Source organism: Poecile atricapillus, unplaced genomic scaffold (genome assembly GCF_030490865.1).
Source record: "Poecile atricapillus isolate bPoeAtr1 unplaced genomic scaffold, bPoeAtr1.hap1 scaffold_289, whole genome shotgun sequence".
NCBI lineage: Eukaryota > Metazoa > Chordata > Aves > Passeriformes > Paridae > Poecile > Poecile atricapillus.
In genome coordinates, this window is record NW_026709091.1 from 24,189 (window position 1) to 39,220 (window position 15,032).

Sequence of the window (15,032 nt, forward strand, 5' to 3'; positions counted from 1 at the left end):
GGGATGGGAATTTTGGGATGGAGCCCAGCCGGGTCCAGGGGCGCTCCCGGGTGATCCCAAGCCCGTTCTGGATCCAGTCCAATCCCGGGCTCTGAAGGGATCCAAGGGGAAGGTTGGGATTTTATCCCAAATTCTGTGAATTTAACCCAAACACAATGAACTTCACCCAAATTTCATTAATTTAACCCAAATTTCATTATTTTAACCCAGATTTCAGTGGGTTTAACCCATTTTTTTTTAATTTACCCCTGTTTAAACCACAACTCCCCATCAAGTTTAACCACTTTTTATTTTTCCACTTAAATATTCTCTTTAAATACAGCATCATCCCGGGAAACTGCGGAAAAGCGGGAAAAATGAATAATAGTGGGGAGAAGCTTTGGATTCACTTGGGAGCATTAAATGTGGAATTAAAACAGAAATTAAAAACTGAAAAATGAAATTTAAAATGCAACAGGAAAAAGAAAAAAATAAAGGATATTTAAAAGGAAATAAAAAGGGAAATAAATGGAATTGAAAAAGAAAGAAGTGCAAGTAAAAATTAAAGAAATAGGAAGGCAATAAAAGCAGAGAAAGAAAATAAAAATGTAGTTTAAAAAGAAATAAAAATTAAATTTAAAAGGAAAGAAAAATGAAATTAAAAATTAAAGGAATAAAAAACAAATAGAAAAAAGAGAATAAAAAATAAAGAAGGAAATGAAAATGACATTAGAAATTCCGAAGCCACTTTGGGGGCCCTGGTGGGGGGAGTTTGGGGATCCCCCAGGGTTTGGGGGAGCCTGGGGGAGAAGGGGCAGTAGCACCAGCGAGGGGCAGATCCGTGAAATCCAGTGGATGGAATCCAATCAAGATGAGAAGGACAAATCCCACCTGGATCACACCCAGCCCAGTGGGATCAATCCAGGAATTCCGTGGCTCGGGAGATCCGGGGGATCCAGCCTGGGGGGGCAGGGCAGGGTTTGGGGTCACCTCCCCTCCTCCCCCAGACCACAGAGGGCAAAAATGCGGATTTGGAGCCGTTCCTGGGGGATTTGGGCACCTCCAGGAGGAGAAGCCCCAACCCAGGGGGGGTTTGGGGGTCACTGAGGCCCTGGATTGGGAACTGGCCCCTCCCCACCCCAACCCCCTTTTAGACCCCTGGAAAAATCCCCTTCTGACCCCTTAAAGCCAATCTGGACCCCCTTAAACCCCCATGGAACCCTCTTTTAAACCCCCCAAACCCTCTTTTAAACCCCCCAAAACCCCCTGGAACCCTCTTTTAAACCCCCCCAAAACCCCTCAGAACCCTCTTTTAAACCCCTTTAATTATCCATTAAATGCCCTTTAGATATTTTTAAACCCCTTTTGAACCCTCTTAAAAAATAACCCTTTGAATCCCCTTAAACCCCTCTGACTCTGCCAAACACCTTGGTGTCTCCTTTGAAGCCCTGAAAAACCTCTGAACACCATTAAATCCCTCCCTGAACCCCTAAAAACACCCTCTGAACCCTCAAATCCCAGTTTGAATTCCCTTTTTAACCCCTTTTGGAACCCCTTCAAACCCATTTAAGGCCCCTAAACCCCCTTTTAAACCCTCTTAAATCTTCTGAACTCACTTAAATTCCCTTTTGAGCTAAAAAAGCTCTTTAAACCACCTTAAACCCCACCTGAGCCCCTTTAAACTCCTCCAAACCCCCCAAAGCCCTTCTTAAACCTCCCTTAAACTTCCCTTCAAATGCCTAAAAAAATCCCATTCACACCCTTGGACCCCCCTGAACCCCCTTGATTTCCTAAAAGACCCTGTAACTCTTTACCAACCCCTTCAGATCCAACTGAACCCCTTTTAACCCCCCATAACCCTCTCTGAATCTCTAAACCTCATAAAACCCCTCTGAACCCCTTTCAACCCCAAAAAAACCCCTCAATGTCATCATAACCCCCAAAAACCCCACTCTGAGCCCCCTTAAACCCCTTTTAAACCCTCACCCCCTCCTGAACCCCCTTTTTAACCCCCCACAGGGGGCAGGTGACCCCCCAGGAGCACCAGGGGACCCCCAACCCCCAAAACTGGGTGGGGGTCAGACCCCAGTGTGGGGAAACTGCTGGAAAAGCCAACGGTGAAATCAAAAAGTCAGGAAAATAAAGGGGTGGCAGCAGCTGGATTGGGGGATTTGGGTCCCTGCGATCCCAAGGTCTGGAAGCATCCAGGTGAGCAGGTCCTGAAGGCACAGACCAGACCAGGTGAGCAGATCCAGGGTCTGGGAGTGCCCAGGGGAGCAGATCCAGGGTCTGGGAGTGCCCAGGTGAGCAGATCCAGGGTCTGGGAGTGCCCAGGGGAGCAGATCCAGGGTCTGGGAGTGCCCAGGTGAGCAGATCCAGGGTCTGGGAGTGCCCAGGGGAGCAGATCCAGGGTCTGGGAGTGCCCAGGTGAGCAGATCCAGGGTCTGGGAGTGCCCAGGGGAGCAGATCCAGGGTCTGGGAGTGCCCAGGTGAGCAGATCCAGGGTCTGGGAGTGTCCAGGGGAGCAGATCCAGGGTCTGGGAGTGCCCAGGTGAGCAGATCCAGGGTCTGGGAGTGCCCAGGGGAGCAGATCCAGGGTCTGGGAGTGCCCAGGGGAGCAGATCCAGAGCAGATCCCACAATCTGTAGGGTCCAGGTGAGCAGAACACAGGATTTGGGGCACAGGCCCAAGCAGGTGAGCAGATCCCAAAATCCAAGAGCATCCAGGTGAGCAAATCCCAAGGGCACAGACCCAACCTGGGCTGGGCTGGAGAGCAGCAGCCCCACCCCACATCCTGACTTTCCACCACTCCTGCCTCCTCCCAGGCTGGAACTGCTCCTGGCCCAGGTTGATCTCACCTGGCTGGAGCCAAAAAAGAGGGAAAAGCCCCAGAAATGAGAAGTTTCACCCCAAGACAGATCCCAGAGCCTCAGGAAGGTCCAGAGCACAGGCAGGTTTTCCATGAATCCCAGTCCAAGGAAAGGCTGGACAGACCAGGTGAATTCTCCAGGAGACTCCAGACCTGGAGAACCTGAATCCATCCCAGTCTGACCAGTTTGATGCCAGTGGAGATGCCCGGAGCCAGGAGGAGCGCAGGTGAGCAGGAAGCACCTGAGGAGCAGCACAGGGAGTTCCAGGTGCTCCTTCTCACTGGAAGTTGGGCTCACCAGGAATGGTACATCCATGGGATAGCAGGAGCTGGACACCTGTGCACACCTGCAGGGCTCTGATCCTGCTGCCATCGGGTTGGATCCTGAGTGCTGCAGTGGCAGGACAGGTTCTTTGGGAAACACAGCCAGGTGGGGCTCACCTGGATGGATGGATGGAGCTCACCTGGGATGGGCAAGGAGCCAACTGAGAGCTCAGGGATCAGGTAGGGCAGGGCCAGGTGACATTGCATCCATGGGACACCTGTGCACACCTGCAGGGATCGGTCCAGGACCCTCTGGATGCACAGAGCCCACCAGGAATGGGCTGGGATCACAGGCAGGGGCAGGGACATTCCGGCAGCCTCGCATTCCCAAATCCTGGTCCTTGCAAGGGCAGCTCCTCAACAGCTGCTGGAAAGATCTCCCAGCAAGTGAATGAACATTCCAGAAGGTTCTGACAGGTACAGGTGATCAATTCCAGGCCAACAAGGAGGTGAAGTTGGTTCAACTCCCCAGAATTTTCCAGGTGAGTTTGGGGATTCCAGTCCTGGGTCTCCTGTGGCAGTTCCAGGTGCTTCCCAATCCATCCCAGCTGCAGGTGAGGGAGCATCACCTGGATGAGGTGGGATGGGATGTGGCCCAGGTGAAACATTCATTAAACAGACAGGAGTTAGGGAAAAAAGGCTTTTTCCCTTAAAAACAAGGAAAGTGGAGGCAGCCAGGGGGACAGAGCTGCCATGGGATCCAGGAGGCTCCAGCTCAGGTGAGTCCTGGCACAGGTGACCTCTGTCAGGTGAGTGAAGGACTCCTGGCCCTGGGCCAGGCAAATCCTCTGTCCAGAGCAGCCCCCACCAACTAAATAATCAATCCATGGAATAAATAATGGAGCCAGAGGGCCTGAGGCCGCTCATATGGGCAGGTGGGGGTGCTCCAGGTGCTCTGGGAGATTTTGGGGTGCTCCTCCCTTGCTCACAGCAGCAGGGACAGGTGCGACCCCCAGCTCCTTCCCAGGGGGGCTGGAGGCTGGAGCTGGATGCTCCACGTGGCCACTCCCACCCTTGGCACCGGCCCGTGGCTCCACCTGGCAGTAGAGCCCAGGTGCATCGGGCAGGTAAGGCTGGGAGCCCCCCGGGGCCGGCTGCCCGGCAGGGTAGCACAGCACAGAAGATTCCAGCGGGAACTGGGCTGGGATGAGGATGGTGGAGGTGAGCCCGGGGCACGGGGGTGGTTTCACCTGCCAGGTGTCATCCAGGTGCTCCCCCAGGACACAGACCCCACCCCCCTCTCCCCCAGAGCCGCTTCCAGAGTCTTCCTCAGCCTTCAGCCTCTCCAGCTCCTCGGCCGTCTGCAGGTGCAGCACCGCCCGCTCGTTCTCCGCCAGGTATTCCTGGAAGTCCTGAGTCTCGGGGGGCTGTGGGGGCGGCCAGGTGGGGCCGGGGAGGGCGGCTGCTCCCTCCTCTTCCTCCTCCTCCCGCCGGTTCTCCAGCTCCAGCTTCATCAGGGTGTGCAGGAAGTGGGTGCGGACGCGCAGGGGGTTGAACTCGATCCGCCCGGCCACGTTCCCGCAGCCGTCCCGGGAGCAGCCGCACGGGAACGACGTGCGATCCACCTGGGACGAGGGCACAGCTGTGGGAGCCCCCCCAGCACCTGAACCCCACACCCAGCATCGTGGAGGGGGCTTATCCCAGCCAGGTGCCTCCACTGGGAAGAGACGTGGACGACCCCACAGGATCCCCCCCCCAGAGCCTGAATCCTACCCCAGAGTGATCCCAGATCCCACCTGGACAGCGGGAATTTGGAGTGGGGAGAGGGGTTTACACATTCCAGATATGCCCAAAACACACCTGGAGCTGTTCCTGCTCATTGAAGGAACAAGAGCATTCCAGCACCCGTTGGACCACAAATCCCAGCTGCCTCACCTGGCACTCTCCACCCCTCCAGGAGTGAGGACACGGGCAACACCTGGCTGACCTCGAGTGCCACCTGTCCCCCATTTTCCCAGGTCACCTGGCACTGGATATCCTCACCTGGCACACCTGGCTCTCCCCACTCCTCAAGGAGCGAGGACACGGGCAACACCTGGCTGACCTCGAGTGCCACCTGTCCCCCATTTTCCCAGGTCACCTGGCACACCTGGCTCTCCCCACTCCTCAAGGAGCGAGAGCACAGGCAGGAGGAGCAGGCTGTGGCTCACCTGGCACTGGATGCCGGCCTGGCTGCAGGCGCAGGTGCGCGGCTCGCAGGTGAGGCGGCAGAGGCAGCCGCACTGCTCGCGGGACAGGCGCAGCGCCCGCAGCTCCTGCCGCTCCTCGGCATCGATCCTGCGCACGCCCGAGGCGCGGAGCAGCGCCCGGCGCCGCTTGGTGGGCAGCGGCTGCAGGTAGAAATAATCGCCCACCTCCACCTGCCCCACGTCCAGGTCATCGTCGGACACGTCGGCCAAGGTCAGCCCCGCGGCCTCGGCCGACGGCACCGTCCCGTTCTGGGTCAGCTGGGGATGGAGGGACACACGTGGGGATGTGGGACTGTGGGGGGTCACCTGGCCAGGTGTCCTTCCTTCCCCCTGCCCAAACTGAGCCTCTCCTTGTCCCTCCCAAGACCTGTCACCCCCAGGTGCCACCCAGGTGTTTCCCACACAGATTTTTCCCTGTCCCTCCTAAGATTCCCCCCAAAGTGTTTCCTACTTGGATTCCTCTCAGTTTGCCTCTTCCAACCTCACCCAGGTATTTTTCACTTCCCTCCCACAAACCCCCCCACCCCAAGGGCTTTCCCATCAAACCCATCCAGGTATTTCCCACCAAACCCATCCAGGTATTTCCCACCAAACCCATCCAGGTATTTCCCACCTGACTCCCTCAAATCCACCCCCAGGTATTCCCCACCACCTAGGTCCTCCACTGCTGCCCCTCCAGGTATTTCCCACCTGGATCCTGCCCTCCCTCCCCAGGTATTTCCCACCTGGATTCCACCCTCCCTCCCCAGGTATTTCCCACCTGGATTCTGCCCTCCCTCCCCAGGTATTCCCCACCTGGATTCTGCCCTCCCTCTCCAGGTATTCCCCACCTTTCCCCCCCAGATCCCCGCTCACCTCTCTCCTCCTGGCGCGCAGTTTCTCCCTGCGGAGGTGCTGCCGCAGGTGCTGCCGGTGGCTCACCTGGCGCAGGTGAGCGAACTGGCTGAGGCTGTACCTGCGGGCGCGGTGGTGCCGCGGGGCCATGCCCAGGGAGCTGCCGCCGGCGCTGGGCACGCAGGTGAAGCCCTGGCGCCGGGCGAAGTAGTAAACGGTGACCTGAGCGAAGCGCACGCGCTTCCCGCCCCGGCGCGCCCGCGAGCGCCGCAGGATGGACGGGGCTGTGGGCACAGAGCGGCTCAGGGAAGCCATCCCAAAAGTCACCCCCATTTCACACCCCAAAATTTCAAAATACCCATTAATTCCTCGTAATTCCACCCCCAAATTCCCCTCCGGGATTCCTCCAAACTCCCCCTCTCAGACCTCTCCCAAAATGCCTGAAATTCTCCCCTAACTTCTCCAAAGTTTCCCAAAATTCAAAGGGAAGTTAAACCCCATGAACTCCTCAAATAACTCCCCCCTTAATTTCCCATTAATGCACCAATCCCCTAACCTTTCAAAAAAATTCCAGAATTTTCCCCAATCTCATTAAAAAAAAAAGTAAAAAATTCCTCCAAATTCTCCCAAAACTTAAAAAAAATCTCAATTGTCCCTCAAATTTTAAAATCTCATCAAAAATTAAAAAACTCCCAAAATTCACCAAAATGAAAAAAAAATTCCCCCAAATCCCCAAACCAAATTAAAAATCCCCAAACCCAAAATTTAATTACAAAAATTACTATTTTGTAAAATTCCCCCTGAAAACCCAGTAATTCCCCCCTGAAATATCGCTACAAAATTCCCCCACAATTCCAAAAAAATTCCACAGCATTCCCCCCAAATTCCCTAAAACTCCCCCCAAAAAAACCCACCATGATGGGGAGGGGAGGGGGAGGGGGAGGGAAAGGGGAAGGGGAAAGGGGAAGGGGAAAGGGGAAGGGGAAAGGGGAAGGGGAAAGGGGAAGGGGAAAGGGGAAGGGGAAAGGGGAAGGGGAAAGGGGAAGGGGAAAGGGGAAGGGGAAAGGGGAAGGGGAAAGGGGAAGGGGAAAGGGGAAGGGGAAAGGGGAAGGGGAAAGGGGAAGGGGAAAGGGGAAGGGGAAAGGGGAAGGGGAAAGGGGAAGGGGAAAGGGGAAGGGGAAAGGGGAAGGGGAAAGGGGAAGGGGAAAGGGGAAGGGGAAAGGGGAAGGGGAAAGGGGAAGGGGAAAGGGGAAGGGGAAAGGGGAAGGGGAAAGGGGAAGGGGAAAGGGGAAAGGGAAAGGGGAAGGGGAAAGGGGAAGGGGAAAGGGGAAAGGGGAAAGGGGAAAGGGGAAAGGGAAAGGGGAAGGGAAAGGGGAAGGGAAAGGGGAAGGGAAAGGGAAAGGGAAAGGGGAAGGGAAAGGGGAAGGGAAAGGGGAAGGGAAAGGGGAAGGGAAAGGGGAAGGGAAAGGGGAAAAGGGAAGGGGAAAAGGGAAGGGGAAAAGGGAAGGGGATCCCGAATCCCGCCCCGTTCCCGGTCCCAGCTCACGCCCGGTGCTGCCGGAGCTGCCGCTGTCGCAGCTGTCGCCGCTGTCGCTCGTGGCGATCTCATCGTCCGAGGTGGCGCCGCTGGATGCGGCCGATCCCAATCCCGATCCTGATCCCAATCCCGATCCTGATCCCAATCCCGATCCTGATCCCAATCCCGATCCTGATCCCAATCCCGAATCCTCCGGCTTGCGCTTGATCCCGGCGCTCGGGAGCGCGGCCATCGGGGCTCGGCTCGCATGGAGAGCCCGGCGGGGACGGGACGGGACCACCCTGCGGAGAGCACCGAGACATTCGGGATCCCTGCGGAGCACCAGCACGGCATTCCCGGGCTTTTCTCCCGGATAAATCCCCAATCCAACAGAACTCATTGGTGCCAGCCCATCCCGGCGCTGGGTGCTCGTATTTCATGAGTCATGGCTCCATGGGATCGCCAGGAGAAGATTCTCTGGATTTTCCAAGAATCCTGCCCTCCCCATCCCTGATAAATCCTGATCCCAATGGGAGACCCCCGTGCCAGCCCATCACCCCAGGACAGCCACACAAACATTTACACTTCGCTCCAGCTTCCTCTATCCCAGCTTTTCCATTCGGGATTGATTTGGGATGGAATTCACCCAAAACCAAAGGAAAAGTGCTTTTTTGTTGTTGTTGTTGGGTTTTGGGTTTGGTTTTATTTTAAAAGGCAGTGCCAGATTCACCCTGGAATATCCTAATCCTCCCCAAAATTCCCTAAAGTTCAGAAAAACCACCAGATGCTCCAAGAATTCCCAGTCCATCAGAGATGGCAGATCTGGAATGAGCCTCCCTGGGATTTTCCTCCCTCACACCCCTTAATCCCAAAAAACTCAAAAAACCCCAAAAAACCCATGGTGATATTTGGGAAAGTTCCCAGCTCCAGGTTGGGCAAAGGGAATTTTTGGACCTGATTCCTGCTGGGAATCTTCCAGGATGAATTTGGGAGCACCCCCAGGATGTTCTGCAGGCCTTTGGGGAGTTGGGTTTTGGGTGGGATTTGCCAGAGCAGGAGGAACTGACAGATCTGGATCCAGCCCAGGGATCCTTCCCCGTCCCCTCCAGAAGGGAATGTTGGGGTCCCAAAAAGCAAAGGATGGGAATTCCCAACCCATGCACCAGTTTGAGGTGAAATCCTGGTTTTTGGGGTGGTTTCTTTGCGAGGGAAAAGTGGGAAATCCTGGTGGTAGAGGGGGAAAAAGCAGGAAGGAAGGAACTGATCAATCCCAATCCCAGGAGGAGTGGAGGTGGAAAACACCTCCCAACTTTCCAGCTCCCTGAAACTGCCAAAAATCCTCAAATTATTCCCTAAAACCGCATTTCCATGGAAAATTAGAGATGGATCCCATCATCTGCAAAAAGATTCTTCCCTGATGGATCTGTCAGGATGATTCCTATTCCTCACATCAAAGCCCTAATTATTCCAAACTATCCTTTCTGTGGCATAAAGAAACTCCTGGAAGAGTCAGAATGAAGGAAAAAAAGAACCCCACAAATCAATGAAAATATCAGGTTTCCATTTTTCCCCATTTTTAAATTGGAAGGAATTTGAGATGAGGAAGAAAAAATGGGTTCAAATGCTGAGGGAGGAGCCACAGGAATTGGGGAATTCCCATTGTTTCAAGGATTAAACCTCACCAAAAAGAATAATTATAAATTTTATTCCAATGCTCCAGAATCACTTTAGGAGTAGGGAAGGGATCAGGAGAGTCTGGGATTCCTGGAAGCACAGGAGCTGATCTGGAAAAGCTCCTGGCTGAAAGGTGATCCGAGCAGGGGGGGAAAGCTGGGATCATGTGGAATCACCAGGAATCGTCCATCCCACACCTGCTCAAGGTGAGCACCAAACCCTGGAATGATGAACCCTTCTATTTCCAGCTATTCCAAGAAATTAGGAATGATTTCCCAATTTTCCAATCCTCTGAGCATGCTGTGGATTCTGGGATGGCTCCCAAAATCCCAACCTAGATCAAGGGCTCAAGGAATTAGAAGATTCCCAAGAATTCCTGCTTGCACTCCCTAGATTCCAGCAGCATTTTTGTGTTGTTGAAGATAATGAGATTCCCATGAAAATTGAGAGTCAAAAATGGATTCTCTTGATGGTTTTGAGGGATCAGAAGTGACAAAAGCAGGGATCCAGGATACTTCAGGATAAGAGGGGAATGATCCATGAGCAGTTCTGGTGGAACCCACCCAGAAAGGGTCTGAGAACCTCAATGATTCCAGGTGTTATGCCAGGGCAGGAATTAGCAAAATAAAAATGGCATTTGGGGATGTTCACCAGGAATATCTTAGGAGTCTGGATCCTTAAGGAATTGGGCAAGTTTTCCAATGTTTTCCCCAAGGACTCAGCTCAGCAGCTGAAAGGTCCATGGATTTCCCAGGGATTTGAGTCCATCCCAGGTCATTGCTGACATTCCCAACACTCAGCTCTGGGTTTTTAGGATGAAAGGTGGAAAATTTGGGTTCTTCAGGGCAATCTAGGATACAGCTCCCATAGAGCTCCCAGCATTTCTGCATCCAGCATCCCAAGGAGCATCTGTCCATTTGAGATGAGGAAGGAAAAATAGTTCCAAGTGCTGAGGGAGGAGCCATGGGAATTTAAAGGATTAAATCTCACCAAAAGGTGTTCAACTAATAATATAATTTTTTTCCCCATGTTCTGGAATCACTTTTGGAGTAGGGGAGGGATCAGGAGAGTTTGGGATTCCTGGAAGCACAGGAGCTGATCTGGAAAAGCTCCTGGCTGGAAGAGGCTGGGAAGGAGGGACAGGTGCCCCTCCCAGGGTGGGCAGGTGCTGGGGGACAGAGAGGTGACAAAAAAAAATCTCCTTGGGCTCTGTGTCCATCATTGGAATTGGGAGATAAAGGTGGATCCATGGAACACCTGGATCCAGAGACCCAGGAGAGGCTCCCCCCCAAAAGGAGCTTCCCAAGTACCTGGAGAGGGTCAGGTGGGGGCAGGGGGGATGGAAAAGGTGATCCCACAAAACTCCCTGGGGCTGGAATCAGGGGATGAAGGTGGAACAGAACACAGAACACCTGGATGCAGAGAGGAGCCCAGGGCAGGTGAGGGTGGGGCTGCAGGAGCCCTTCCTGGGGCCCAGGTGCTCCCCTCCCCCCAGAGAGGTGCCCCCACACCTCACCTGAGCTCAGGTGGGACCCCTGGAATCACCTTGGGGGTGAGGCCTGGAGAGGGATCAGCCCAACCCCCCTCACAGCCCCAGTACAGCCTCTCCCCCACCTTTGGGGACACCTGACACCCCAGGTGTGACCACCCCATCAACATCATCACCAGCAGCTTCCCGGGGACCCCCCCAACACAACCCCTGTGTCCCCCATCAGGTCCCCAAGGCCACCCACAGGTGCCAAGGCCACTCTAAGGACCTCCAGTGCCCCCCCAAGGTACAGCAAAGGGGAGACCCCACCTGCCAGGACCCCCCATCGCTCCTCCCCAAATGTGTCAGGGGAGCCCTACACAGCCCTACAGGCCCCCGATGCAAGGGGAGCTGTAAGGGCCCCTCACATCCTGTACAGGACCCCACGGGGACAGTGAACTGAACCCCATCCCTGGAGCCATCCCCACCCCTGTGTCCTCCCATCCGCTTCCAGCAGCAGCAGGCCCGTATTTCACACAGCCCCCCACCCGATCCCCTATAGATTCACTGTTATAAGGACCTCCCCCATCCCCTCATCCCCCGTTCCCCCCAGACTCTAGATCCTCCCATCCCCTACAGACTCTTGGCTATACGGTCCACCCGTGTCCCCTATAGCCCTCCCACCATCCCCTACAGGCGCTCCAGCTTTAGGGCACCCCTCTGCCCCTCAAGCCCCTCCCTCGCACATCCCCCATGGCCCCCGGCCCGCTGTGAGGCCTCGCAGCTGTAAGGGACCCCCTGAGCTGTAAGGGACCCCCTCCCCTATAGCCCCCCCAGCTATAGGGTCTCCCCATCCACAATGCCCTTTTCCTCCCAGCCCCCCCCATCCCCTGCAGCTCCCCCGGCTGTGAAGCCCCCAGACCCTTTCACCCCCCATCTCCCATAGGGGCCCTCCGCTGTAGGGCCCCCATCCCTCACAGCCCCCCCACCGCAGCCCCCAGACCCCGCCGGAGGAGGCCGCCCCCCCCTGCCCTCCTTCCAGCCCCCGAGCGCACCGAGCCCTGAGCCACCCTTCCCCCGCCACTCACCGGTGCCCGGGGGGGTTCGGAGGGGCCGGTCCGGCCGGGTGGGGGCGGGGGGCGTTGGGGGGGCCCCGGGGCCGGTCCCGGGGGGGGTCCGGGGCCGGTCCCGCCCCGCCGCGCGCGCCGACAACAATGGGGCCGCGGCCGCTGCGCCGCCGCTTTTATACCGTCCTGCGTCACGTGATTCCCCGCGCCGCCACAGCTCCGCCGCGAGGCACCATGGGAAACCGAGTTCCCTGGGGAGAAAATGCTGCGCTGGCGCGGGGTGTGATGGGAAGTGTAGTCCGGAAATGCGGGATATGGGGGGCTGTGGGCGATCACGGACTCGTGGCAGGGTCTGGGTTGGAAATGATCTTAAAACTCAGCCACTTCCACCCCTGCCATGAATAGGGACACCTCCCACTATCCCAGGCTGCTCCAAACCATGCCCAGCCTGGCCTTGGACCCTTCCCGGGATGGGGCAGCCACGGCTCCTCTGGGAAATCCATTCCAGGGCCTCCCCACCCTCCCAGCCAGGAATTCCTTCCCAATATCCCAACTGCCCTCTGGCACTGGGGAGCCATTCCCTGTGTCCTGTCCCTCCATCCCTTGTCCCAAGTCCCGCTCCAGCTCTCCTGGAGTCCCTTCAGGCCCTGGAAGGGGCTCTGAGCTCTCTCTGGAGTGAGGTGAGCACCCCCAGCTCTCCCAGCCTGGCTCCAGAGGGGCTCCAGCCCTTGGAGCAGCTCCGTGGCCTCCTCTGGACTGGCTCCAGCAGCTCCAGGTCCTCCCTGTGTGGGTCCCCAGGGCTGGAGAAGCTCTGCAGGTGGGGTCTCACCTGAGCAGGGCAGAGGGGCAGAATCCCCCTCCCCTCTGCCCAGGCTGGGGGCTCAGCCCAGCTCGGGGGTCTCTGGGTGCCCGTGGGGGTGGCCAGGATGTGTCCAACACCCTCAAATCCTCCTCCATGGGGTCACCCATCCCCCTGGATCCTTCTCCCAGGGTGCTCCCAGTCCCTTCCCTGCCCAGCTGGAGTTTATTCCCACCCTGCACTCGCTTGTGTTGAATTTCCCGAGGTTCCCACGGCCCCGGCTCTCCAGCCTGTCCAGGGCTCTCGGGAGGGTAAAAACGTGATGGAGCCCTGGCCTGGGACACCTGGCTGGGGACAGCAGGGGGGGACATCGGGATGGAACCCAGGGACATCGGAATGAGGCTGGGGACACCAAAATGGGGACACTGGGATGGGGACACTGCCCTGGGAAACCGGGATGAGGACACCCAGGTGGGACACAGGGATGGGGACATTGGGATGGGACACCAGGACAGACACTGGGATGGGCAGCACCAGGATGGGTCACTGGGATTGGGATGCTGGGCTTGGACAGTGAACTGAGGCACTGGGGGCCACATTCCAATGGGACACCGGGCTGGGACACTGAAATGGGACACGATGGAGCACTGGGATGGGACAAATGTGGGATGGGACATAAAATGGGGACATTACAATGGATGGGACATAGGGAGGGGGACGTGGGGTGATGTCCCAGGAGCCCCCAGCTGTGGCTGCCAGGGGCAGGTTTGGGAGGGGACAGTGACATGGCCTTGGCAGTCCCATGGGGACACTGAGGAGGGGCTGCAGGGTGGCCCCAGGTGTCACCTGAGGGTGTCACAGGACCCTCGGGGCGGTTGCTGTGTTGGGTCTTGTCCTCCCAAGCTGGGGGACCCCAACAGCAGCCCTGCCGTGTGGCCCCTCAGGGTCTGTGTCCTGTGTGTCCTTGTCCACCACATGTCCCCTGTGTGTCCCAGCCATGTTCCTGCCATGTCCCTGTCCCCAGTGTGACCATGCCACATCCTGGAGTGTCCCTGTCCCTGCTGTGTCCCTCACCACCACACGTCTGTCTCCGTGTCCCCAGAGCGTCTGTCCCGGTCATGTCCCTGTCCTTGTCACCGCTGTCTCCATGTCCACCATGCCCATGTCTGTGCCAGTGGCATCTCCTCATCCCCAGCGTGTCCCATTGTCCTGGTCTGGCCTTGTCCTTGTCCCTGGCACGTCCATGACCCTGGCGTGTCCCCTCCTGTGTCCTGTCCCATGTCCCATCAATCCCCACATGCCTGGAGCATCCCTGTCCCCGTCCCTGTCCCTGTCCCTGTCCCCATCCCTGTCCCTGTCCCCATCCCTGTCCCCGTCCCTGTCCCCATCCCTGTCCCCGTCCCTGTCTCCGTCCCTGTCCCTGTCCCCATCCCTGTCCCTGTCCCCATCCCTGTCCCTGTCCCCATCCCTGTCCCTGTCCCCGTCCCTGTCCCCATCCCTGTCCCTGTCCCCATCCCTGTCCCCGTCCCTGTCCCCATCCCTGTCCCCGTCCCTGTCTCCGTCCCCGTCCCTGTCCCCATCCCTGTCCCTGTCCCTGTCCCTGCCCCTGTCCCCGTCCCCATCCCTGTCCCTGTCCCCGTCCCCATCCCTGTCCCCGTCCCTGTCCCCGTCCCTGTCCCCATCCCGGTCCCTGCTGTGTGCCACCAGGGCAGGAGGGACCCAGGAGGGTCCGGGCTGGGGAGGGGTCCAGGGGCATTCCTGGGGAAAATCCTCCTCCCTTACCAAAGGATGCCCAGGAGGAGCCACAGCCAGGAGGAGCCACAGCCACCAACCACACCCTGACCACACCCACCGACCACACCCTGATCACACCCACTGACCACACCCTGACCACACCCTGACCACACCCAATGACCACACCCAGTGACCACACCCTGACCACACCCTGACCACACCCAGTGACCACACCCTGACCACACCCACCGACCACACCCTGACCACACCCACCTACCACACCCTGACCACACCCTGACCACACCCACAACCACACCCACCGACCACACCCTGACCACACCCTGACCACACCCTGACCACACCCACCGACCACACCCTGACCACACCCTGACCACACCCACCGACCACACCCTGACCACACCCACCAACCACACCCTGACCACACCCAGTGACCACACCCTGACCACACCCACCGACCACACCCACTGACCACACCCACCGACTACACCCACTCACCACACCCTGACCACACCCTGACCACACCCTGACCACACCCACCGACCACACCCTGACCACACC

General features: G+C 57.3%; 1 protein-coding gene across 2 annotated transcripts; it reads right to left on the minus strand.

Moving 5' to 3' along the window:
- Positions 1–2,085: 2,085 nt before the first annotated feature.
- Positions 2,086–11,970, minus strand: LOC131574397 (cysteine/serine-rich nuclear protein 2-like). 2 transcript variants are annotated; one of them, XM_058828852.1, is made up of 5 exons: positions 11,942–11,970; positions 7,742–8,013; positions 6,217–6,479; positions 5,323–5,619; positions 2,086–4,737 (listed from the first exon to the last, which is right to left on the minus strand). In XM_058828852.1, exons 2-5 carry the CDS (start codon positions 7,962–7,964, stop codon positions 4,036–4,038), a joined length of 1,485 nt encoding a protein of 494 aa, XP_058684835.1. In that variant the 5' UTR covers positions 7,965–8,013; positions 11,942–11,970; the 3' UTR covers positions 2,086–4,035. The 2 variants fall into 2 exon arrangements, with proteins under 2 accessions (XP_058684835.1, XP_058684834.1); XM_058828851.1 differs by lacking the exon at positions 11,942–11,970 and having other exon boundaries at positions 7,742–8,556.
- Positions 11,971–15,032: the final 3,062 nt, after the last annotated feature.